This window comes from Lagenorhynchus albirostris, chromosome 11 (genome assembly GCF_949774975.1).
Source record: "Lagenorhynchus albirostris chromosome 11, mLagAlb1.1, whole genome shotgun sequence".
NCBI classification, from domain to species: Eukaryota; Metazoa; Chordata; class Mammalia; order Artiodactyla; family Delphinidae; genus Lagenorhynchus; species Lagenorhynchus albirostris.
The window spans coordinates 47,231,549-47,257,429 of record NC_083105.1 but is presented as its reverse complement, the minus strand read 5'-3'; the positions used below and the strand labels follow the sequence as shown (position 1 = coordinate 47,257,429).

Below are 25,881 nucleotides of genomic sequence, written 5' to 3'. Positions count from 1 at the left end.
TATGGCTGAGCAATCTAACTTAGGATGCTTACAACGCTTTATGTATTTTGCAGGCTGAGATTCTGAGTGTATAACATTCTGTAATGCATCTTGGTCTCTGTGCTGCAAGGACACTAAAGTCCTACTACAGGTAACTACTCAGATAGCTCTTCTCATTCTCAAACTGTGTTAGCAGGTGAAACACCTCTAAGTCCATTCCTAAGAGCCTTGTGGATGACAGGTGGGCCAACATGGGACTCGGGCCCATGGCTACTGCTCACTATTTCCTGTAGATGCATGATATCTTAGGTCCTATGTAGAACACAGCATAGGGCCTGTCCTCTAAACATTTATATACCAAGACAGTGTATCTACATGTATATCATTAACTCATTCTGCATTTTCTGAGCCAGTCCTCCTACATGTCAGGCTTTGTTCCTGTTCTCAAAAAGTTCATAAGGAAATAGACAAAACTACAATTACCGTTCTATGTGATAAGTGCTAGAAAGAGATAAAGTGCTATAAGAGTACAGTAAAGGGCACCTAGCCCACACTGGGGTGGGATAAGGCTGGGTGGCAAGGAACAGGGAAGGGTTCACAATGGAATTGATGCCTGGGCAGAATAATGAAGGATAAGCAAGAATAAGCTAGGTAAGGAAAAGATGGAGGGTCAGGGCATAACAAGAAAAAGGAGCAGCATATGTAAAGACAGCATGTACGAAGGAGTATGGCAAGACTGGAGAACCCAAGTAGTTTGCTGTATGATGAGTTTATTTATTTCACTTAGTTGTTATTGACACATTTGTTTTCTTCACTATGTTTGAGTGCGTGGATGATGGAGATTGTGTGTAATGGTTTCTCTGTTCCTATGTCTAGCAGTAGGCACGTAGATCGAGCATAAAAAATGTTTGATGAATGAACGACATGGTGTAAGGGAGAATAGTTAGAAGTCCATTAATGAGTAGGGTCATGTCTAGTCCCAGTGAATAACAGATGGGGTAGATTTAAGAATTATTTGCAAAATAGGATGGATAGGACTTGATATATTGGAGATGGAGTATAAAAGAGTAAATAATGACTTTCTAGGTTTCTGTTTTTATTATAGGTGGATGATAATAATGATGTTATTAATAATAGCTAATATTCATTAAGCACTTTGTGTCATGAAGTACACTAAGTATTTCACATATATTAAGCCATTTAATTTCTTAACGACTTAGTTACGTAGGTAATCTTATTATCCCCATTTACTGGAGCTATTAGAGATCAACTAGCCCAAGGTCACTGACACAGCTAGTAGGTGCCAAGCTCAAACCCAGGAATTCTGATTCCTATAGCCATCCACATAACCTACTCTTCTTTACTGCCTCTAATAAATGTGATCAATATACAGAGCAGGGGTCCTACTCAATACATATATCACACAAATTGCATGTAACTCTTTTACTAAACATAGAGACACATACTATGATGTGACTGCCTCTTTTGGATCAGATTTTCGGAAGCCTGGTTTGTATTTTCACGTTTCCTCTCTGGAGGACCTAAAGTGGGGTGGAAGTTATCAAAGAGTTGACACAAAAGATGAGAGAAGGCAGGTGCAGAAACGACATTTTCGAATGCTCTAGCAGCTGCTAGAATGCTGGAATCTAGGTTCTATCAGACTACCCCTCCTCCCATCCATCCCCCCAGAGACAACAGACACGCACGAGCGCACCCACACCCACACCCACACACGTTGTAAGGTACATATGCACGCCGTGTGTCAGGTTGGTTCTAGCTGTCCTCAACTCACATCGAAGGTTCATTTTCCGACTCCTGGAAAGCCCAACACACTCGAAGTGAACCCGAGACCGCCTGTCGAGCCCAGGGCAACAAGGCTTAGCGCCAGCTCGCCCTGTTCCCAAGGAAACCGCCCGCTGAGGCACCTGGGGCCCGCGCCGGGCACCTGCGAAAGCCCCGGCTGTCGCCAGGGGGCGCGGGAGCGCGTCGGCCCCACCGGCCCCACGCCCGCCCCGCCCCCATCCCCGCCTTCCCTCCCCGGGGCCGGACCGCTCCCGGCTCCCAGCTCCGCTGCCGGCGCAGGCGCAGTCCCGCGCTCCCCCGGCGGGTGCCCCCCGGTAGTGCACCCGCCGCGGCTGAGTGTAGCGGCGTCGGCCCGCCGTTCTCCTCCGCCTGTGACTCCTTCGGCGCGCGTTGTGTGCGGCTCTGCGCGCGCCCCTGAGCGCCGGCCGCGGCCGCGGTGGGTTAGTCAGGTGAGTGCATCCGCGGGAGGGAGAGGCCCGGGGCGCGGAGCACCGCCCCCCTCGGTGCCCGCGCGCCCGCCGCCCGCGAGTCGGCCTGGAGGGGCGGCCGCGGCAGGTGCAGGTGAGGGCGCGGCGCGCGGAGACCCGGCCGACTGTCCTGGCCCAGGGAGCGCGCTCCCCCGCCTGGGCTCGCGGGCTCCGGGACCCCGGCGGCGGCGGCGGCGGCGGGGGTTCGGCGCTTCGGAGCATCTGGGCGCCCCCTGGGGCCGCTGGTGGGCGTCGGGCGGCGGCGGCTCGTCCCCTGTCCTCCGGGCCCCGGCGCGTTACTCATTAACTGCGCGGTTCCGAGCGCTGAGGCTGGGAGCCCGGCGCCCGGTTACCTGTCGGCTGGGCGCGCGCGGCCGGGAGCTGGGGCCCCGGGGTTGCGGAGGGAGCTGTAAGGAGAGTTCGCGAACAAGTCTGGAGGCCGGCGCTGGACGGGGCGAGGCAGTAGGCGTGGACCGGAGACGGCGAGCGGGGCACCGAGTCGAGGCGTAGAGGTCACCCTCGGGAGGTTTCGGCGAAACCTGGTGGGCAAGAGCCGGCACCCGGGATCGCGCCTTAGGAGGCAGCTCAGTTCAGCCTGACTTTTGTTTCGGGGAGTTGAGGCGAGCTGCACAGACGTAATTGTAATTACACAGCCCTTCCAGCGTGGATAACTCGCTCCGACCGCCCGGGGAAAAGAGAGCTTAATGGACTCTGGAAGTGATGGTGGTAGGTGGAATCTGCAGCACGTGAAGAGTTGTCAGTTGTTATGGGATTTAAAAAAGAAAAAAAATCTGTAATGGCTAAAGGGTAAGGTCTTGAAAATTAAGAGCGCTCAGTTAATACTGATTCCGAAGAGGCAGTTTAGTTTCGTGGAAATGTAGCATATTCCGAGGATACCTGTTTCCTACTCTTCTGTTTCCCCCTCCAACTTATCCCTTGCAGGATAGGGAAACAGCCATGTAATCTTTTGCCGTGGAATGATTACATAATTGGAGGAGAGGCCGATAAGAGGATTAAAAACAAAACCGTTCTATTGTAAATCTGTTGAAAGACCTGGTTTCTGTTCATTATCCTCATTCGTATTTTGTTGTTCTTGCCCTTTTAAAGAAAAAAAAATGGTGAATGGCGCTTCAAGGAGAAAAGAGGCAGAATAGATTTGTAGACCAATCATAGTAAATATTTGATACTGGTAAATATTCCACCAGTTTTATGGGGCCTTGTCCTGTTAACATTTGCTATTTATTTACTAGTGCCGTGCATTTTGATAGGACACTTCATGTTTGGACAGACACGTATCCTAAATATGGTTTATGTGATATAATCCTAAAGCCCTTGTGGAATGTATAGAAATAAACTTAGCAGTTATACAGTTTTACTACAGTAGTGTATGTCTTACTATTAGAAGAAAAGCCTTTTCATTTTTTTCTTTTTCCATTTCAGTAATATTATATATTGGTACATACCTTTGTGAACCAAAGTGGATACATTTAGTATAACTCTTCCTTGTGTGTTTGGCGAACACCTATCTGTGGTATGGAATACCTCTGACTTTTCACCAGGATGGATATTTGATGTTCAGCTGCTTTGTGAATTTGCTAATTCGTGGAGTTTCTAATTAGATCCAGCTGTACTTTTTGAATTGGTGTAGTTATGCATGTGCTTCCTTTGATGATATTATTTTCCTTTAATTTTCACTAAACCCTCAACCTCTGCAACACACGCATAGACACTCTACAAATAATTTTTTAAATTGAAAGAGTCTTAGAAGACAATCTACATCATCATCTTGTTTTTTGATATGGCAGAACAAAAACTTGTAGGTTACAGAATTTCACATGTATTATTGTAGTTAACCTTTTTCCCCCTCCCTTTCTGAGCAGGACTCGCTGAACCAATTTTAATGAAAAACTGTCTATTTTTAAAGTTTTAGCTCCATTACTTACCGTGCATATGACCTTGAGTAAAGCATTTAACCTCTGAGCTTATTTTCTCCATTTGTAAATGGATGTAGTGTTAGGTTGAACCATATGAATTTGCCAGTATTCAGCTGTTTTTAATATGGCTCAACCTAATACGAACTTCATAATGGTGGGATGAGAATTAAATGAGATACTCCACGTGGGAGGTGGAGGAGAGGAACAGATGTTAACGTAACAGTGTGCCATGCATCCTGCTTGTTACTTCAAGTACCTTGACTCCTCTAGTCCTCAGCACATTCCTGGAGTATAGATGGTGTTGTTGCATGTTACAAACCAGGAAATTGAGGATCAGAGAAGTGAAATAACTTGCCTCTGGTTACTTAGTTGTCGGTGGTCCTATAGCTGCCTAATGGCAGAGCCAGGATTAAACACTGAGAGTGACTGCCCCAAATGGAACTCCTACCTGTTTTGCTCCTTCCATTCCTGAACTACACCTTCTGTAAAAGAGCTTTGTGACTATAAGAAGACACATAGATGAAAAGTGTTATTATTATTTGTATTTCTGGTTAAAAAATATCCAAGTTTTCTGATGATGGTGATAACCAGCACTGCTGCTACTACTATGGAGTCTAGAGCTTATGGTGTATCAAGTTCTGGTGTAAACACTATAACAACTCATTTATTCTCACAGTGACCTAGGAATTAGGTAATACTTCATCCCATTTTATAGTTGGGAAGGTTGAGGCACTGAGTGGTTATGGAGCTTAAGGTGATGGATGCTTAAGGTCAAAGCTAATTAAGTGAGGGCACTAAATTAGGAGTCTGGTAGTTTGTCTTTGATGTCCATGATCTTAACCACTACACTCTATACCTCTTCATGCATAGGTTGTAATACTGAAGAATTGATTTTAATTTAGCTTTTATGAGATACTTAATATTGGTGTAATAAGTAATTCTTAATGTATCACTGGAGATTTTTAAATCAAATATTCATTGAGTATCTACTCTGCAAGTCACAGCGGGGGTTAAAGGAAAGACTTTAAGGCATCTGGAAGGTGGGCTGTGTAATCATTCCCATATCTTTTGTAAGTTCCTCAAAATTTAGAAAGCACTTTCACATATGTTGCTGTAATTTTAATTAGTGCCAGATAAGACACAGTGCTAGAATAGTTGGAGAGTGGGGAGGAAGGAAGGATGAGTTGGTAGAGGTACTTTCGTGTTGAGGGAAAGCTTTGAGGATATTCTGAGGGGAGTGCACCTTTTCAAACTAAACCTTTGCCCTATATAGTGCTAGTCAAGGTGTAGTTCAACAAAGCGTAGTAAATTGGTTACTAAATGAATTACCTAAATACACCTGATATCCTAAAATAAAATATCTGAGTTTTTGAAAGCTCCTTTCTAGCTAGTTTCTCTTTTTTTTCCTGTACTGCTGCCCTTACCTTTGCCATGTAGTACGTATCTTTTTTTTTCTTTTATGCTTCCAAAGCATGGAGTATATGCCTCTATTTTGCTATTTATTTTGCTCTTTACATTGTTTGTAAACGTTTGTTGACAATGAGGTGTCTTTTTCTAGTGTACACATGCTTTGGAGGCAGGGCTTTAATTCATCTTACCCCATTTTATAGCTTTAGCATTGGGCCTGGAACCCAGTAGATACTGTGCTGTTTGGTGATGGATGGTCAGTGAGAAAAAATGTTAGGATGTATTGAAATTGATCTAGCAGTAGAAATGGAAATGAGTGTTCAAAGTGGGAATTGAGGGGACTAAGGGAAGGGGAGGGGTTACTTACAACAGGTAACATTAACTTGCCAGCTCTGTTTCCCTTCTGCTTTCTCTTTCAACTTAAAGCTAAATGAGGTAGTTTCATAAGCTTCAATTGTATATAGAAAAAAGTGAAAAAGTAATATTGATTGATCTTAGGATATCAACAACACGAAATTCCATAGCTATAACCATAGGCTAAGATTACTTAGATCAGAGGGAAAAGAATGGAAATTATTGAAATAGTTCAAGTTTGAGAGATTTGTTGCTTATAGTTAACACCTGTAAAGGAGCATACTGATGATAGCTTAGAACCAATTAAATAAGTGAATTGTCATTTGATGTGTCCAGATAATAGTATTGAGTATTTGTTTGTGGGCATCTGATTGACAGATCAGGATAAAGTGTAAAAGAACAACTAAAGTAAGTTAGAAAAACAGTAAGTAAATGTGCATTAATTAATTTCCTGTTGGGAAGAGAATTACATTTGAACACTATACCTCAGAAGGGCTTGTTTTCCCCTTCCTTCTCCTTTATCTAGGATAAACAAGGATCCCTTCTGTTTTGTAAGACAGACTCCTTTCTGTGCTCTTGTTATTTTACCCATCATTTATTCCTTCTTAGGTCTTTATAGATATTATACATTTGTGTTATGCTTTACAGTCTTTAGAACATTTTTACATTGACAGTTAAGCCATTTGATTTCCTCAAATGTAGGCAGGGGAGATAACACCACTGTTATAGATGTTGAAACTGAAGCTCAGAGAAATTAAGTGACTTGCCCAAGTTCACACAGCCAGTTAATAACAGAATCTGAACTAGAAAGAAGGTTTTCTGAAGCTCGTTTGATCAAATGCTCAGGTTTCCCCAAACTTTAAAAATTCAGTTTCATCAATCTTGCTACAGGGTACTTGCTGTTTTATCTCTAATTTTTAAAGGTGGCTGGGAGTCACTATCTCTACTCTTTGCTGCTCTGCTATTTATTCCCTCTCTAAAGAGTCTTACTGTTTATTTATCCAGTCAATATATACTTCAGTGCCTATTGAATATTTAGTTGACATATATTCTTACATACATGAGATAAAGAGGCTTACACTTTTAAGAAGAAGAAACCTGAAAAAAAAAAAAAAAGAAGAAACCTGGAAAACAATTATTTTTTACATTTTTTTTTACATTTTTGTTCCAAGAATTTGTAATTAAATACAGTGTTAGTAACCCCGTAAGTTCTGAGAATTTTCTGAAAACCTTTAATTTTAAGAATCTGCAATAACTAACATCTCTCAATATGTTAGGTTGTACATTTAAATCCTGTGGAATTAGTAAATGGAAATTAATTAATTGTGGTCTGTTTTAATAAGAGTGGGAAGATTGTGAGCTTGACAGACCACCTGACTAATATTTCCCTTGGGTTATGAATTAAATTCACACTTATAAACATAGACTGCTTCCTAAAATGTAAATATGAAATTTTTTTTTTTTTTGCTACAACCAAAATGTTAGTTTGGAAAACCAACTTTATAATTATAGGGAAAGTTAATGAGAAAATTATTTTTTATATATACACCTTTTTGTTTTGTTTTTTCTTCCTTTATATAGTATTTGAATAAATCTCAAAACTTTCTAATTATTGAGAATTTAAAATACAATAAGTAGATGCAAAAGTATGATGAACCTCAAATTTCCCATCATCTAGCCCATCAGCAACGGTCAGTCCTGCCCCATATACTTCCCTGTATTATTCCCCCTCCTGTATTTTGAGCAAATTCCAGGAATTGTATAATTTCATCTGTAAATATTTCAGTATGTATCTCTAAAAGATAAGGGCAGTTAGCTACAATACTATGACACACTTTAAAAAATTAACACGAATTCCTTAGTATCAAATATCCACACTGTTTTTGAATACATAAGGCCACTATAGTAAAATCAGGCTTCTGTTGATTTTTATTTATATGCTATTCCTCCCCTCCCCATCAAGAACTATAAGGGGCTGAGTGAGTATTTATTTTAAACCCCAGCAGGGCAGCAGAATAGATAAGGAAATGATGATAGCAAAGAGAATATAGGAAAAAACCCAGAAAGAACACAAAGTAATAGCAAATGCTCATTTCAATAGCAGTGCATTAGAGAAACTTTAGTTTTTTCTTTCTGAAATTAAACAAGCGTTCAGAGATTAAATAGGATTCTTCTATTTGGATTGTTCTCTTCTTACGGTTGGTTGGGTAAGACTGCCTTAGAGATCCTCTGTCTTGATGTAACCTTTATCTGAGTCTTACCCCTGACCTCCAATCAGTTTTACCTTTTAAGTGATTCTTAGATGTAGTGGAGTCAGGTGTTGGAGTCAGACGCACCAGGGCTTGAATCCTAGCTCTGTGGTTTATTGACTGTTTGACCTCGACAAAATTAATTTAATCTCTCTGATCCTCAGTTTCTATACCTGTAAAATAGACATAAGAATCATTTCAAAGGGATGCTGTGAGGAATAACAGAATAATGTACATAATGTATATGTGTATATGTCACACATATAGAATGTAATAACGTAATGCATATGTGTGTATATGTAGAAATATAAATGAATTGTTCTGAAAGTTTTTCATATATATAGATTAATATGCCTCCGTCTCCTCATTTGCAATGTGTGATCTTGGCATTAGATCAGACCTTCATAATCTCTTGCCTAGCCTATTGCAATAACCTCTTAATCAATTGCCTCTAGTCTCCTCTCTCTAGTTAAAGTCTTCGGGAGTCATTTTTCTCATGACATCACAGTACATCTGTACTTCCTAAAACATAGATCTGAGAATCTCTTGGATAAACTCCAAGCAGCAGTTTCCATGTTAAATGAAGCTTTTATTTATCTGTCGCATATCTGCCTCTCCAGCCTGATTTTCTGTCACTCTTTTTTTTTTTTTTTTTGGTTAGTTTCATCAGTGCCAAACCCTTATTCCTTGACTGTTCTGTCGTATTTCCTTGCCTAGCCCACCTACAGACTCTTATTCAGCATTTCAAATCTAACTTATATTTTTTTCTCCTTGAAACATTCTCTTCCTCCTCTCCCCCGCAACCCACAGGGTAATCATTTAGTGGCTCATGATAGGCTATGCACCTTCTTTTTAGTCCATTTTCATATCTGTGTTCTCAGAACTTAGTACCAGCATGTGCCCTGAGGAGTTGAAGCTGGCAGACATCTTCCATTCCAACTAGAATAAATATAATTGATAAAAATTATTAAGTACACTTATTTTATACTAAAATAATATATGTATAAAATATATTTAATAAGTAAAAATAAGTAAAAAATCATTAAGATTTTTTCTAGACATTCGTTAAATGAGTTAATACACGTGAAGTTCTTAACAACACATAGTTAACTGATATATAGTTAACTTTCAGTAAATATTGACTGCTGTTTTTGCTGTGATAGTGCTGACTTCTGCAGAGAAGAAATAACATGAGATGCGTACTAGAAATCAGAAGCAAATGGTTTTGATCAACTTTTTTTAAATTGGAAATCAGCTTTATTACCTAAAGCTGAGTAATAATAAAGCCATCCAAGCTGTGTTGGTAATTCACCCATAAGAATTTAATGCTGTTGTCCTTTTTACTCATTTTTAGTGATCTTTGACAAGTTTAGTTTATGAATTGGGATAATCTCCACTTGAAATTAGTTTTTTAAATTACTTATTACTGGGCTTCCCTGGTGGCGCAGTGGTTGAGAGTCCGCCTGCCGATGCAGGGGACACGGGTTCGTGCCCCGGTCCGGGAAGATCCCACGTGCCGCGGAGCAGCTGGGCCCGTGAGCCATGGCCACTGAGCCTGCGCGTCTGGAGCCTGTGCTCCGCAACGGGAGGGGCCGCAGCAGTGAGAGGCCCGCGTATCGCAAAAAAAAAAAAAAAAAGTTTAAATTACTTATTACTTAACGCAAAGAGTACTACTGCTTAAAAATAGTTTATGTTATTCATATAAGAGCTCTGAATACAAAATAAATCTTAAAGCTTCCATGTACTATTTGAAAGAGCAAAAGATTTTCAGTCTGGTTGGCAGCTCATTACCAGCTAAGCTAAACATTTTATGGAAATTTCACATGCTTGATAAAGGGACTACATTTAATCTTAAAATAATCTCCTTTTCGGGAGTGAGTGGAATTTAAACAATGTGTTGTAGGTAGAGGCACTGCTCAGAGGTGCTCTACTCTACGAAATACTACTTGCATTTCTCTTTTAATTCTCACCCTGTGAGGAAGAAAACCGAGCTACAGATTTCTAGATGAGAGAACCTAGGCACACGTTGGCCCAGTAACTTGATAGAAGCAGAATTCAGACCTGCCTCTCTTTGAGGTTTGGGTCTTATGTTCCTAGCCTGTGCTCCAGTTTATGCAACGTTTGTATTTTCCATAAATACTTTGCTTTCATACCTTAGACATACCTGGAAAGTCCTTCCAGGGGGTTTATCTTTCTCATTATTTCCTACTCTTCTTTGGGTCTTTTCTTTGGCTTCACTTTTCTGGGAGTCCTTTCCTTCTGATTTATTTGCCCCTCCTGTGTGGTCTCTTAGTAGCCTCTGCATATTCTATAGCATTTATCACACTATCATTGCCACCGTCAGTGTCTCCTACTATATTGATACTCTTTGGGAGCAGAGATGATTTATCATCTCCTTTCCCCAGAGCCTGGCACATAGTAGACTGTCAATGAATATTTGTTGAAAGAATAGTTGAGTGTTTATAGGAAAAATAGGGTGGATGTTGCAGGGATGATGGATTTTTATTTTTTATTTTATTTTATTTTTTTTTTTGCGGTACGCGGGCCTCTCACTGTTGTGGCCTCTCCGGTTGCAGAGCACAGGCTCCGGACGCGCAGGCTCAGCGGCCATGGCTCACAGGCCTAGCCGCTCCGCGGCATGTGGGATCTTCCCAGACTGGGGCATGAACCCGTGTCCCCTGCATCGGCAGGCAGACTCCCAACCACTGCGCCACCAGGGAAGCCCGGATGATGGATTTTAATTCAGCTTAAGGAGAAACATATTTACATGAACCATCTAACAGTGGAAAGGCAAAGCAATTCTAGTAGTAGTAGTGTGGTGTGGTGGTGAAGAGCTAGGACTCTGGAGTCCAACAGACATAGGTTTTATTTATTTATTTATTTTTAAAGTCTTTTATTGAATTTGTTGCAATATTGCTTCTGTTTTATGTTTTGGTTCTTTGGCTGTGAGGCATGTGGGATCTTAGCTTCTGGACCAGGGATTGAACCTGTACCCCCTGCATTGGAAGGCAAAATCTCAACCACTGGACCGTCAGGGAAGTCCCAGACATAGGTTTTAATACTGGCTACCCTAAGCTGCAGCTTCCTCAACTGTACATGGGCTGGAACTATACCTGATATTTAGTAAATGGTCAGTAAATATTAGCTGTTATTATGAGAGAAACCACCCTATAATCCTGTGTGACTGGGGGGGACTGGAAGTTTGATGGCCCAGCTCCCCATACCCTCCTTCTCCCCCTGGATTATTTTGAAGCAAATCCAGGTAATTTTATTTTATCTATAAATACTTTCGTGTGTATCTCTAAAAGGTAAGAATTTTTTTTTTTTATGTAACCATCATACCATTATCTCTAAAAATGGACAGAAATTCATAATAATATCAGTAATATCCAGTGTTCAAGTTCCCTTTATTGTCTTATAATATGATTTTACAGTTGGCTAATTCAAATAAGAATTCAAACAAGGTCCATATATTATATTTCATTATGTCTCTTAAGTTTCTTTATAAATTCCCTCTTTTTTTCCACTTTTATTTATTGAAAAAACCAGGTGGTTTATCCTGTAAGAGTTTCCCAAGGTTTAGATTTTGCTGTTTTTGTCCATATGGTATTATTATTATTTTTTTTTATTTTTATTTTTCGGTACATGGGCCTCTCACTGCTGTGGCCTCTCCCGTTGCGGAGCACAGCCTCCGGACGCGCAGGCTCAGCGGCCATGGCTCACGGGCCCAGCCGCTCCGCGGCATGTGGGATCTTCCCGGACCGGGACACGAACCTATGTCCCCTGCATCGGCAGGTGGACTCTCAACCACTGTGCCACGAGGGAAGCCCCATATGGTATTATTTTTAATATGTTCCTCTAGGCTCTGTATTTCCTATAAACTGATGAAGATGTTATTTTTAGTATGTTCCTCTAGCCTCTTTCCTATAAACTGATAAAGACCTACAGGCTTGATTGGATTGGGATCTTTTTTTTCTTATTAGGGGGGCAAGAATGATTCATGGATGGTGGTAGTGTTCATTTCCTGTTTTACCACATAATTCTCATAATGTCTGATTTTCTCCCTTTTTGTGATAATAATGTCATCAGTGAGTTCAGGTACTGTCATTCTGATCCATTAATTATAAAGTACCCCAGGTTTTACCTTAGGGTTTTAATAGTTATTGATAAGTGTTGCCTAGACTCATTATTTCATTAGGATTGCAAAGTTATATTTATTAAATGGGATTCTTTTAAAAGAAGGATTTTTCCTCATAAACTATTTAGTTCTTTAATGTATAGGAAAGTCAGGCTAAATACTGGATTCTTTCCTTTATTTTACCAGTTTTCAAAATAGTGAATTTGTTATATTGCACTGATCAAAAGGGACCAGTGAGAGGCTTCCCAGGTGGCACAGTGGTTGAGAGTCCGCCTGCCGATCCAGGGCACACGGGTTTGTGCCCCGGTCTGGGCAGATCCCACATGCCGTGGAGCGGCTGGGCCCGTGAGCCATGGCCGCTGAGCCTGCGCGTCCGGAGCCTGTGCTCCGCAACGGGAGAGGCCACAACAGTGAGAGGCCCACATACCGCAAAAAAAAAAAAAAAAAAAAAAAGGGAACAGTGAGATTTTTTTGTTTTGTCTTATTTTTAGTATAATCATGAACTCATGGGTTTAGAATTATTTTTTGTTCTTTACAGGTATTATCCTTTTTGATGTTCAGATTGTCCCATTTTTGGTTAGTGGGAGTCCTTTTGATACCACTCCAGTAGTCTTTGATAGCTTTCTTGCTTCCTGGTAAAACAAGATGTTGCAAGGACTTTTTGTGCATTACTGCCCCGGGCTTGCAATCAGCCATTTCTCCGAGGAGTCCTTGTTCTTTTTTCATAGGAAATGGTATTACTCTGGGTACAAGGGGTACTCATTGCTCCTGAGTTGGTTGCTGTTGTTATACCTTTTCAGTGGATAAAGGTAGACATCTTTTTAAATAAAAAAAATTTCCTGGGCTTCCCTGGTGGCGCAGTGGCTGAGAGTCCGCCTGCCGATGAGGGGATGCGGGTTCGTGCCCCGGTCCGGGAAGATCCCACATGCGCGGACCGCTGGGCCCGTGAGCCATGGCCCCTGAGCCTGCACATCCGGAGCCTGTGTTCTGCAATGGGAGAGGCCACAACAGTGAGAGGCCCGCGTACCACCAAAAAAAAAAATTTCCTGATATTTCTGATTCAAATTTAAGACTTCAGAGTTTTAAATTCCTTAATTTTGTATTTGTATCTCTTTTCTCATATGTTGAAAATCTTTGTTCTGAATGATATTAATGTAATTTGTTTTATCTTTTATAATAGTTTCAGAATAACAGTATCAACATTACTTACTAATATGATTACTGAAAATAGTGTATGATTTTTTTTAACTTCCTTTGACCTTAGAGTATATTCCACTAGGGATATATACAGTTTTATTACTATGTTTTAAAATCATTTGAAATAGTTCTTTTTGATGTTGGTTAAAACTACCATGTTAGTACACAGCTAGATTCATTTGTTTTATTTTTAGATATTCTTTTTTAAAATGTAATTTTGTTTTATCATTTACGTGGTTCCAAGTTCAAATTCAAATCTACAAAGCAGGGTACATTTGGAAAAGTATAGCTTTTATGCCTGTCTCCTCTTCCTGTTCTCGCCCTTTCCTAAAAGTAACAGGTTTTTTTTTTATTAGTTTTTGGTGTATCCTTCCATTTCTAAAATATAAGTACATATGAAAAAGTATATATATAATTATATATATATAAATAAATTTGTATTTTCTCCTTTCTTAGATAAAAAGTAGCTTACTACTTTTACTTGTCTTATTTTCAACGCTTTTTTTATTGAGTGTGAGAGTAAAAGTTTTCAGTTTAATGAATGAGGTGGGGGTTTTTTGTATTTTATGATGAAATTATATGGTATATTGGTGCTTGTGTTTGGGAATTTTTTGAAGTTCTGGGAAAGTATTAGTCATGATTATCAAAGTACTATTGTAGGAAAGAAAAAAATTGGGAAGAGAGATTGGATTCAGATCGTAGAAGACCTTGATTTTCCGGATAACAAGTTTGGAATTTATGCTATAGACAGTGGGAAATCAGTAGAGGTTTATAAGATTTCTTTATATTTTTCAAGTGAAAAACTTGAGTGGTACACTTTTTAGTTGTCATGTAAATTTTTTATATAATTGTGAAGTTGCATGAAATATTTTTTACTGATGGAGAAACTGAAGCATACATGTTATTACTAACAGCTGACTGGTAACAGGTGTTTATTTGTACTCTGTGCCAGTTACATAGTACACTACTAAATACTTCATGTGGAGTGTCTGACTTAATCCTCACAGCAACCTGGAGAAGGGAGGGAATATTATTGTTCCCATTCTCATCCCATTAGAGGAGAAATTTAAGGCTTAGAGAAATGTAATGCATTATCCTGGATTGGATCTTGGGCCTATCCAGAACATTATTAGGATAATCAGTGAACTTTGATTGGGGTCAGTTGTTTAGATGGTAATAGTGATCAGTGTTAACATCCTGATTTTGGTGATGGTTTACTTAGGATATATACACTGAGATAGTAAGGGGTAATGGGCATCATGCTTAAAACCTATTCTCAAATGGTTTGAAAATGTTAACAGTTTCATAATCTGGGTGAAATATGTTCAGGAGCTCTGCAACTCTTATGTAAATTTGAAATTATTTCAGAATAAAAGAAAAAAAACACAGACTCATCCAAAGTCAGAGCCAGTATGAGGCAGAACAGAACAGTTAGTTGAACTACACACGTGTCTCTATCTTTACTGCCTCTTCTCCTTATTCTAACCAAAGTCACATATGATAGCAAAGTTAAAAATATCAAGCAGGGCTTCCCTGGTGGCGCAGTGGTTGAGAGTCTGCCTGCCGATGCAGGGGACACGGGTTCGTGCCCCGGTCTGGGAAGATCCAACATGCGGCGGAGCGGCTGGGCCCGTGAGCCATGGCCGCTGAGCCTGCACGTCCGGAGGCTGTGCTCCGCAACGGGAGAGGCCACAGCAGTGAGAGGCCTGCGTATCGCAAAAAAAAAAAAAAAAAAAAAAAAAAATCAAGCAAATTTTTATTCCTTCCTCATTGTTAAATATTTATTAATTACTCACTGTAACAGTGTTAGCCATCACTTTCAAGTTTATTCTGAATCAGATTGTTTGCCTTTTGTAGTGTTTATTGTCTGAGATCACTTAATAAATTTTAAATGTAGTTTCTTTCCTTTGCTGTCTCTTTTCATTGTAAGTTTATAGTTTATAATGGACTGTTAAACACATTTTATAAATATACATCTTAATTTAATTTTAAATGTCACTATCTCAAAATAATTTCCTGCTTTTTTAACATAGGTTATCCTATGATGAGGCATTTGCTATGGCTAATGACCCCTTGGAAGGCTTCCATGAAGTAAACCTCGCTTCACCTACTTCTCCAGACCTTCTTGGTGTGTATGAACCAGGAACTCAAGAGCAGACTACCTCACCAAGTGTCATCTACAGGCCACATCCTTCAGCTTTATGCTCCGCCCCTATCCAGGCTAATGCCTTAGATGTTTCCGACCTTCCTACACAACCTGTGTATTCATCCCCCAGACGTTTAAATTGTGCAGAAATATCTAGTGTCAGGTAGGAGATCATCAAAATGCTTGTTTTAGAGTATTGTATTAAACAAACGAAGTTTGCTTGGTTAACTTATTTTAAGTTTTATTGTTTTAGAAAATTTGAATAATACAAGGTTGTTCATGAAGAGCAATACATGTTAATGCTCAAGAGCAGGGGTCACAAACTTTTTATGTAAAGGGCCAAATAGTAAATATTTTAGGCTTTGTGGGCTACACAGTCTCTGTTGCAACTGTTGGACTCTGCTGTTAAAGTGTGCAAGCAGCCGTAGACAGTATGTAAATGAATACGCTCCGATAAGACTTTATATATAGACACTGAATTTTGAATTTTATGTAATTTTCTTGTGCCACAAAATATTATTGTTTTTTTTCAACCATTGAAAATGTAAAAATCATTCTTGGCTTGTAGGCCTTAAAAAACAGGTGGCAGGCTGGATTTATCCTGCATTTAGTTTGCAGACCCCTGTTCTAAAGTAGCACTATCCAATAGAACTTTCTGGGATGATGAAAATGTTCTGTTTCTGTGCTGTTTAATATGATAGCCATTAGACATATGTGGCTATGAAGGACTTGAAATGTGGTTGCTTTGGCTCAGGACATGCTATTAATTAGATATAGTGGTGAACAGATTGGATAATGCAGTTATAGACGTGTGTTTATGTCAGTTATATTTAAGCACATGCTGATGTTTTTTGAACTCTCCTTTACAGCATCCATGTTACAGACCCAGCACCTTGTTCTACCTCTGGAGTCACATCTGGGTTAACTAAATTAACTACAAGAAAGGACAACTGTAATGCAGAGAGGGAGTTTTTACAGGGTGCTACCATAACAGAGGCCTGTGATGGCAGTGATGATATTTTTGGGTTGAGTACTGATAGTCTGTCCCGCTTACGAAGCCCATCTGTTTTGGAAGTTAGAGAAAAGGGCTATGAAAGATTAAAAGAAGAACTTGCAAAAGCTCAGAGGGTAAGCAAAAAGATATTTTATTCTTCCATATGTTATATTCAAAATTAATATTTATCCATGGGGGGGGCAACTCAAGTGAAATCATTACAGTTCTACACTTATCTTTTGAATATGCACAGTCTCAGCTCCTGTTGGGCAGCATTTAGGAATCTGTGAAATTGAGTAGGAAAGAAGCTCATCTAAGAGTACAAACTAGAAAAAAGAGATTCTTAAATTCTTTTTGTGCCCCCCGCGTACATTGCCTGTTCCCTGTCTTGCATTATCTGTAATGCAAATTTGGTGAGTTATGTTCCATGTGTGGGTTTTTTCCTCTCTGTATGTAATTGACTTTGTGATGATTTACTTGAAGCCATTCAGTCCAAGTCATTATGTTTTGAGGAACTGTTGTAGTAATGGTGCCTTGCGATTCAGCTGGGTATGAATATTTTCTGTACCTTACCTTGGAGAATTTCTTCTCCTAGTAATTTGTTCTGTTTCTCACTTGGTCATCTTTTAAATTTCTATTTATTCCCAAATTTGTGACTATATCTCATTCTTTTTCTGCATCTGTAATTAAATTTTTAAAGGGAAATATATAGCACTAAATATTCATACATTAGAAAAAAGGAAAAGTTTCAAATCAACAATCTAGTCTCCCACTTAAAGAAACTAGAAGAACAGCAAAATAAAACCAGGAGCAAGCAGAAGGAAGGAAATAGTAAAGAGCAGAAATCAATGAAATTGACAACAGAAAAGACGGAGAAAATGAATGAAACAAAGTGCTGGTTCTTTAAAAAGATCAGTAAAATTGACAAACCTCTAATAAGACTGATAAAAAAGAACATAAGACACATTATCAATAGCAGGAATGAAACAGAGGGTATCACTACAGACCCTGCAGATATGGAAAGTATAATAAAGGAATAATACGAACAACTCTACGTACATAAATTTCACAACTTAGGTGAAATGGACCAGTGCACATTTAGAAAATTGAAGCAATAGGGAAAACATTCTATGACATGATTTCCAGCATATTATGACATTTTACAAACATATATTCCCATCTTCTCCCCACCAGACTTTTCTCTCAAGAGCATAACATTGATTTTTGTATCCCCAGTGCCTAGAATAATACAGAACGATGCCTGGCATATATGTCTCTTTATAATGCTTCAATGAATGGCTAATGGTTAAACATCCATGAAGATATGCTAAAACATTTTTGGTTGAATGTATATTTATCAGAAAGAAAAATCAATAGCCTTTTTAATCTTTTCCCAAAGGTAGGGGGTGTGGTGAGATGTGGCTATATTTGGCATCTGTCATTTGGCTCAGACTCTCATCTTAATACAGAGTATTAAGTGAAATAACAATTTATATAGAGGTAAACTATTGAACATATATATCCATCTTTGGGAATACATTGTGGTTACTGATTGATCAGAATATATTGCTAATTTCTTAGCTCAAGTTTGGAGTTATTTTTGAAATCTTTAGTTTGTTGTATTTAGAAGTACTGTCGAGGTAATTGAAATGATAATGATGTGTGAACACATGCATATGGTGAATTTTATTATGAAGAGTACAAGGTAGTATTAATACTTACTTAGAGCTCAGGACTTGAAAAGGACTGTTGAATATGAAAATACTTCCTGAATTAATGGCAACTCGTGAATCAAAATTATGTCAATAATCATTCTGTTTATTCTGATTATTCTTTTAAGAGTGGCCAGAAAGTTACCATTTTTCCATCCTTTTACTCTTAACCTATTTTTGTCTCCCTATTTAAAGTGGGCTTTCTTGAAGGCAGCATATTATTAGATCTTGCTTTTTTATCCTTTCTGATAATCTCTGCCTTTTAATTGGTGTGTTTATGTTAGACTATTTACATTTAATGTGATACAGTTTGGTTTAAATCTGCCATCTTATTATTTGTTTTCTGTTTGTCTCTTCTGTTTCTTTTTCCCTTTTTTCTCCTTTTATGCCTTCTTTTGGATTAATTCCATATGTTTTTGTGATTTCATCTTACCTCCTTTGGCTTATTGGCTGTATATCTTCATTTTGCTAATTTAGTGATTGCTTTAGGGTTTGTAGTATACAACTTTAACTTATCACTCCCTACGTTCTGATACTATTATACTATCTCACACACAGTATAAGAACTTTACAAAAGTATGCAGTTGACCCTTGGACAAAGTGGGGTTAGGGGCATCGACCCCTGTGCAATTGAAAATCTGCATATGACTTTATGTGGTTCTGTATCTGTGGATTCAGCCAACCACAGATTGTGTGCTACTGTAGTATGTATTTATTTTTAAAAATCCACATATAACTGGACACATGCAGTTCAAACCCATGTTGTTCAGGGCTCAACTGTACTTTTGTTTTCGCCTTTCAGTTTTTTTGCTGTGATTGCCATAATTTTACTTCTTTATATGTTTTATTTAAATTCCACAATACATTTAAATTACTTTTTCATTAAACAGCTGGTTATTTTTTAAAGGGATTTAAATATAAGAATCCTCATATTTACCCATATAGTTACTATTTCCAGTGCTCTTCATTCCTTCATGTGGATCCAGATTTCTATCTGATACCATTTTCCTTCTGCTTGGAGGACATCCTTTAACATATTTGTTATGTGTGTGCTACTGATAAATTATTTTCAGCTGTTGTGTATTTTAAAAGGTTTTTTTTTCACCTTTGCTTTTGAAATATAGTTTCACTGGGTAAAGAATTTTAGGTTGATAGTTTTTTTCTTTTAGTACTTTAAAGATGTTGCTCTAGTGTCTTCTGGCTTGCACTGTCTCTCACGAGAAGTCAGCTGTTATCCTTACTTTTGTTTTTCTGCATGTGATGTGATATTCCTCTTTATCACTGGCTGTAAGCTATTTGATTATGGTGTGCCTTGGTGCAGTTCTCTTCGGGTTTCCTGAACTTGGAATTTGTTGAGCAGTTCTCTTCGGGTTTCTTGAACTTGGAATTTGTTGAGCTTCTTGAATTTGTGGGTTGTTGGTTTTCATAAAAATTGGGAAATTTGGGCCATTATTTCTTCAAAAACATTTACTTACCTCCCCTATCTCTCCTCTCCTTCAGGACTCCTATTATGTGTACATTAAACTGCTTAAAGTTGTCCCATAGCTCACTGGTGCTCTATTCATTTATTTTTAAAATCTTTTTTCTCTCTGTTTCATTGTGTATAATTTCTGTTGCTGTGTCTTCAATGTCACTACTCTTCTTTTTTCCCCCTGTAGTATCTAATATGTTAATTCTATACAATGTATTTTTTATCACAGACATGTTAGTCTTCATCCCTGAAAGTTCAATTGGGTCTTTTAAGTATTTCATTTGTTTTGTTTAACATGTTTAGTCTGTCTTCTAGCTTCTTGAACATATGAAATACAGTTTAATAACAGCTAATCCTTGTCTAATACTGCTTTTATCTCTTCAGGTGAAATGCTGGAACAGATCATAGGCCTCACTTTATTGTTTCCCGTTTCTGGAGGATCACTGTCTTTTTTGCCTGATGTCCAATGTCTTAAAAATCATTTCACAATTTTTTTCTGGTTTTGTTTTTAGTTCTGTCAGGCAGGGTGGTAAATATGATCCCTGGTACTCTATCTTGATTGAGAGTGAAAGTTCTATTTCTTTATTTGTATTGTTTGCTCTGCCCCATCCCAGTTAACCCCAACACAGAAGTCTACACTTCAACATACACTTCAATAATTTTGAGCTTCATGAAGATAAGGATTACATGTATTTTTGCTCATGATTATATCTTGAGTACATAATGGCTTCTCAACACATTCTGTTGATTAAATTAATATATACATGTATATGCAGTTACACTGTTGTGTAAGTAGACACACATGCATAATATATTAGTTAGGGATGTGCTAGCTTCTTGTAAGTTACCCCTAAATTTTAGTGACTTAATAGAAGTTCATTTTTATTCATTTAACACTTTAAAGCAAATGTTCATAGTTCACAGGCAATTCTTTGTGAAATAATTCGGGGATCTGTGTTTCTTCTGTCTTGGATCTTTGTAATCTTTTAGAGTTTTATCATATCTAACCAGTGAAGTGAAGGGAAAAGAAAACTTGGAGAAAGCACACCTGCTTCTAAAAAACTTTGACTTAGAAGTGATACACATAACTTTTACTTACATTCCATTGGTGTGAACCAGTTTCATGCTGATACTTAAATGTGTGATGGGCTGGGAAATGTAGTCTTTGGTGGAGTAACCACTTACCAGCAACAAATCCATACTGTGTGTAGGGGGAGCAACCATGTGGTTATTGATTTTCAGGTGCAGGGATGCCAGAGGTGGTGATGTAGTCCTTCACTTGTTTGGCCTTCTGCAGGTCATTGCTGAAGAACAACTTTTGGTGGAATCCTGAGACAGAAGTTGGGTTTTAGTACATCACTTTTAAAATGTAGATTCCTGGAGTCTACCCCAGATTCTCTTGAAACAAAATTATTGTATTGAGGCTTGAGGATATGCATTTTCAATAAACTACGCTACTGATTCTTTTTTTAATATGTATAAATTTATTTATTTATTTTTGGCTGCGTTGGGTCTTCATTGCTGCTAGCGGGCTTTCTCTAGTTGCAGTGAGTGGGGGCTACTCTTTGTTGCGGTGTGTGAACCTCCCATTGTGGTGGCTTCTCTTGTTGCAGAGCATGGGCTCTAGGTGCACGGGCTTTAGTAGTTGTGGCATGTGGGCTCGGTAGTGGTGGCTCGCAGACTCTAGAACGCAGACTCAGTAGTTGTGGCTCACGGGCTCAGTTGCTCCACGGCATGTGGGATCTTCCCAAACCAGGGCTCAAACCCGTGTCCCCTGCATTGGCAGGTGGATTCTTAACCACTGTGCCACCAGGGAGGCCCTCCTTTTTGTTTTTTAATTGAAGTATAATTGATTTACAATGTTGTGTTAGTTTCTGGTGTACAGCACCATATTGATTCTTATATTCACTAAAGTGTGAGACCTACTGATATAAGGTGTTACTTTCAACTTTTAATTCTTCCTTAAAAGATAATGAAAATGACTTAGAAAATAAAATCCAGTGGAATAGCTTGCAGCCAGAGAAAGTCATTCAAAACACATACTCATACAGATCCGTGTTAAGCATGGCCCTACTAACTGTGACCAAGGATGCTTATAAACATTTACTGTGTTCTTTTATGAACAAACATTTCTTGAGTAACCACAGCTTGTATTAGGCCCTGTAGAGGGAAAAATAAATTAGACTTCACCCTACTCTTAAGGTGCTTACTAGTTGGGGAGAAAAGACATGTATGCGTGGTGATGTTTCATTGATCCTTAGTTGTACGTTGTCCCTCATTTTAACATCTCTGAAATCAGTATGAGTTTTAAAATTGCTCACAGCTAGGCAACAGTCATAAGAGTTGTCATTGCCAGCTTGCGTGCTAACTTGCCTGTAGCCGTACATGTTGTTATTAAATCAGTTGAATTATATGAGCTGGGTGCTGAATTACTGGGTTAAATGTCCTAAAAGGATCTCACTATGATAGGACATCAAAACAAAGAGAAAGGTACAAAAGAGAATGACATACGATAAAAATTTGTGTCTCCATCAGTTTAAAAGAGTTCTTCCTATAAGTACAAAATGAAAATTCTAAGTGAAAAAAACCCAAAACCCATCAGATCATAGTTTCATTGCCAGCATTTTTCTTTCTTGATGTATAAAATGTTTATGGTAAAATTAATGAGTCTTCAATTTGATGGAATATACTTGATCATAGAGTCCTGATTTTCTGTGTTTGAAATATCCCTCAAATTTCTTTTCTCTAGTACTACTACTCTTAAGTCTGTGTCTCTTGCCTGAAATACTTCAGTAATCAACTGTCTTCTCTGTCTCCAGTCTTTTTTTTTTAACCTAACCACACTGTTCAAGGTACTGTTTTGAATTGCAGTCTAAGTGTCACTGTCCTGTTTAAAATCCTTCAGTGACTTCCCATTGCCTTTGGGATGATTTCCCCTTTTCTTTGAAGTAAGTTCCACTTTCTTAGCCAAGGCTTTTCAGGACTCACCATAAACCTAACTTTCTGACATTATCTGTGGCATCCACCCCTCCCCATCTTTAGCCACTGTGGAATGCACTGTTTTAGTCTTTACATTTGGCAGGCTCCTACTTTATCTGATATGTGCACATCACTACGATAGCCCTTATCAGTTTTCCTTGTGAATCTGTTTAAAGATTTGCTGCCCTCAGTAGGCTATGGCTTTGTGAAAAGCATGGCCTGGGCCTCGTTCCTTTTCTCTTTTCCAGCACCTAGATGAATGCCTGATGCATTGTTAGCACGAAATTAATGTTTGTTGAAGGAGTGAATTTCGAATAGCTATTTTACAGTATAAGGTACTGATAATGAAAAGTGCAAATGACATTCTAAAAAGTATTCACATGAAATACAAATCTGAGTTCATATGGGTAGATTGATTTAGACCTAGAAGCATAAAGAGTCAGAGATTTATGCCCAGTCCAGGTGGATGAGATCAAATTGGGGAATGAAACAGGAATGAATCAGACCAGTTTAACTCTAGTTTTAGAGTATGGATCAAGGGTAATAACTCTGAAAAGGGAAACTGAGCACATATTGTAGAGGGTCTTTAGTATCAGGGTGAGGTTTACTTTGGTAAATGGTAGGGAATGATTCAAGAATTTGCCTTTGTGAATGACATATGTGTTGCTCTGAGGATTGGAAGCTTCTCAAGGGGACAGTATCTTACTTGGTTTTGTATCCTGAGGGATTACTGTAGTACCTACATAGTAGGAAATGTTGAATGAATTGACTTTTCATATATAATTATAAAATTGTGACATTTTAGAGTTCAGAAGGATCTGGAATTAAACGTATGTATTTACAGAGTTATAAATTAACTCAGGGAGAATTGGCATCTTTATGATGACTTTCTATTCAAGAACATAATATGTCTTTCTTCCTATTTATTTAGGTCTACTTTTGTATTTTGTATTTGAGAGTATTCCATTTTGTGTTGTAGTCTTTAGCATTATGAAGTTTCCTTTATCTACTTTACTGACTTTTGCCCTGCCTAGTCTGATATCAATATTGAGGTCTCTGTTTTGTTTTTATTTGTATTATATTTTTTAGTGCACTTCTATCCATCCTTTTATTTTTAATCTGTATGAATCACTTAGTTTTAGGTGTGTCTCTTGTATAGAGAATAGAGATGGATTTTGCTTTTTTAGCCGATCTAAAAATCATTTTCTTTTAATAAGTGAGTTGCACATGTTTGTATTTATTGATAAGTATTCTGCATTGGGGCTTGTTTCTGTCACATAGCTTTCAAATGTCTACTCTATGAATACAATTCTTTTCACTATGTGCTCTGTTTTCTTTGTGCCCTCTTCCTTTTTTTCCTATTTGGTATTTTGGAAGGTTTGATTTCCATTCTAGTTGTTACCTTTAATCAAAGAATTTCTCTTAGCCTTTCTTTAGGTACTGACTTTGTTCCCTACTATAAGCAATACCATAAAATTAGTAACTATTTCTTTCCTTCTCCTCTATCATTTAATTTTAGTTAAAGGTATTATCTTAATGTTAATCTCTATGGTGTTAAATATGTTTAGGTTTATACTAATTGATTTGTGAGCCTCAAGTTATATCCCTTTATTCCCAGTTTATATTTAAGAAGTTAGTGAATTTAGTTTCATCTTTCTCCTATTTTGTTGGGTTTTTTTTTTCTCTGTACGCGGACCCCTCACTGCTGCGGCCTCTCCTGTTGTGGAGCACAGGCTCCGGACGCGCAGGCTCAGCGTCCATGGCCCACGGACCCAGCCGCTCCACGGCATGCAGGATTCTCCCAGACCAGGGCACGAACCTGCGTCCCCTGCATCGGCAGGCGGACCCCCAACCACTGCGCCACCAGGGAAGCCCTGTTGTTGTTTTTTTTGTGTGTGTTATTTTTACGTTTCTAAAACTTATAACATTTATGTAACTGTTTTCTCAACTTTATCCCCATTAAAAAAAAACAGACTTTTTTTAGAGCAATTTTAAGCTCATAGCAGAAATTGAGAGGAAAGTACAGAGTTGCTATATATTCCCTTTCCCCACATATGCATAGCCACTCCCACTATCAACGTCTCACCCCAGAATGGTACATTTGTTATTGAACCTATATTGACATGTTATTATCCCCCATTTACTTTAGTGTTTACATTAGGGTTCACTCTTGGTGTTGTACATTCTGTGGATTTTGACAAAAATATAATAATGTGTATCTATCATTATAGTATCATATGGAACAGTTTCACTGTCCTGAAAATCCTCTGTTCTCTACCTATTCATCCCTCCCTACCCCTCAGTCCCTGGCCGCCCACTGATGTTTTTACCATCTCCATAGTTTGCCCGTTTTCAGAATGTCACGTAGTTGGAGTCATACAGTAAGTAGCCTTTTCAGATTGAATTCTTTTATTTAGTCATGCATTTATTTTCCTCCATGTCTTTTCATGGCTTGATAGCTCGTTTCCACTTAATGCTGTGTAATGATTCGTTATTCGGATGTACAAAAGTTTAATTATTCATTTACTTACTGAAGGATATTTGGTTGCTTCCAAGTTTTGGCAATTATGAATGTGTAAACATCTATGTGCAGGCTTTTGTGTAGATACAAGTTTTCATATCCTTTGGGTAAATACCAAGGTGTATGATTGCTGGATCGTGTGGTAACAGTATGTTTGGTTTTGTAAAAAAATTGCAAGCTGTCTTCCAAAGTGGCTGTACCATTTTGTATTCCCACCAGCAATGCATGAGAATTCGTGTTGCTCTCCATCCTTGTCAGTATATACTGTTCTCAGTGTTTTGGTTTTTGGCCATTCTGATAGGTGTATGGTGGAATCTCGTTGTTGTCGTTTGCATTTCCCTGATGACACGTAATATGGAATGTCTTTTCATATGCTTATTTGCCATTTGTATATCTTTGGTGAGGTGTCTGTTCAGATCTTTTGCACATTTTTAAATCAGATTGTTTTCTAACTAAGAATTCTTTGTATATTTTGGTTAACAGTCCTTTATCAGATGTCTTCTGCAAATATTTTCTCCCAGTCTGTGGCT

The 25,881-nt window shown here is 38.5% G+C and overlaps 1 protein-coding gene across 2 annotated transcripts in view; it reads left to right on the top strand.

Annotated features, from left to right (window-relative positions):
- RAB3IP (RAB3A interacting protein) overlaps positions 1–25,881 on the top strand; it is a 170,093-nt gene that overhangs the window by 117,226 nt on the left and 26,986 nt on the right. The window contains exons 1-3 of one of the 2 annotated variants that reach the window (XM_060165370.1): positions 2,094–2,231; positions 15,562–15,837; positions 16,544–16,802. In XM_060165370.1, the coding sequence (XP_060021353.1) occupies positions 15,587–15,837; positions 16,544–16,802 (510 nt within the window). In that variant the 5' untranslated portion in view covers positions 2,094–2,231; positions 15,562–15,586. Of the gene's footprint in view, positions 1–2,093; positions 2,232–15,561; positions 15,838–16,543; positions 16,803–25,881 lie in introns of those variants that run through there. The other variant, XM_060165369.1, reaches the window with a different exon arrangement.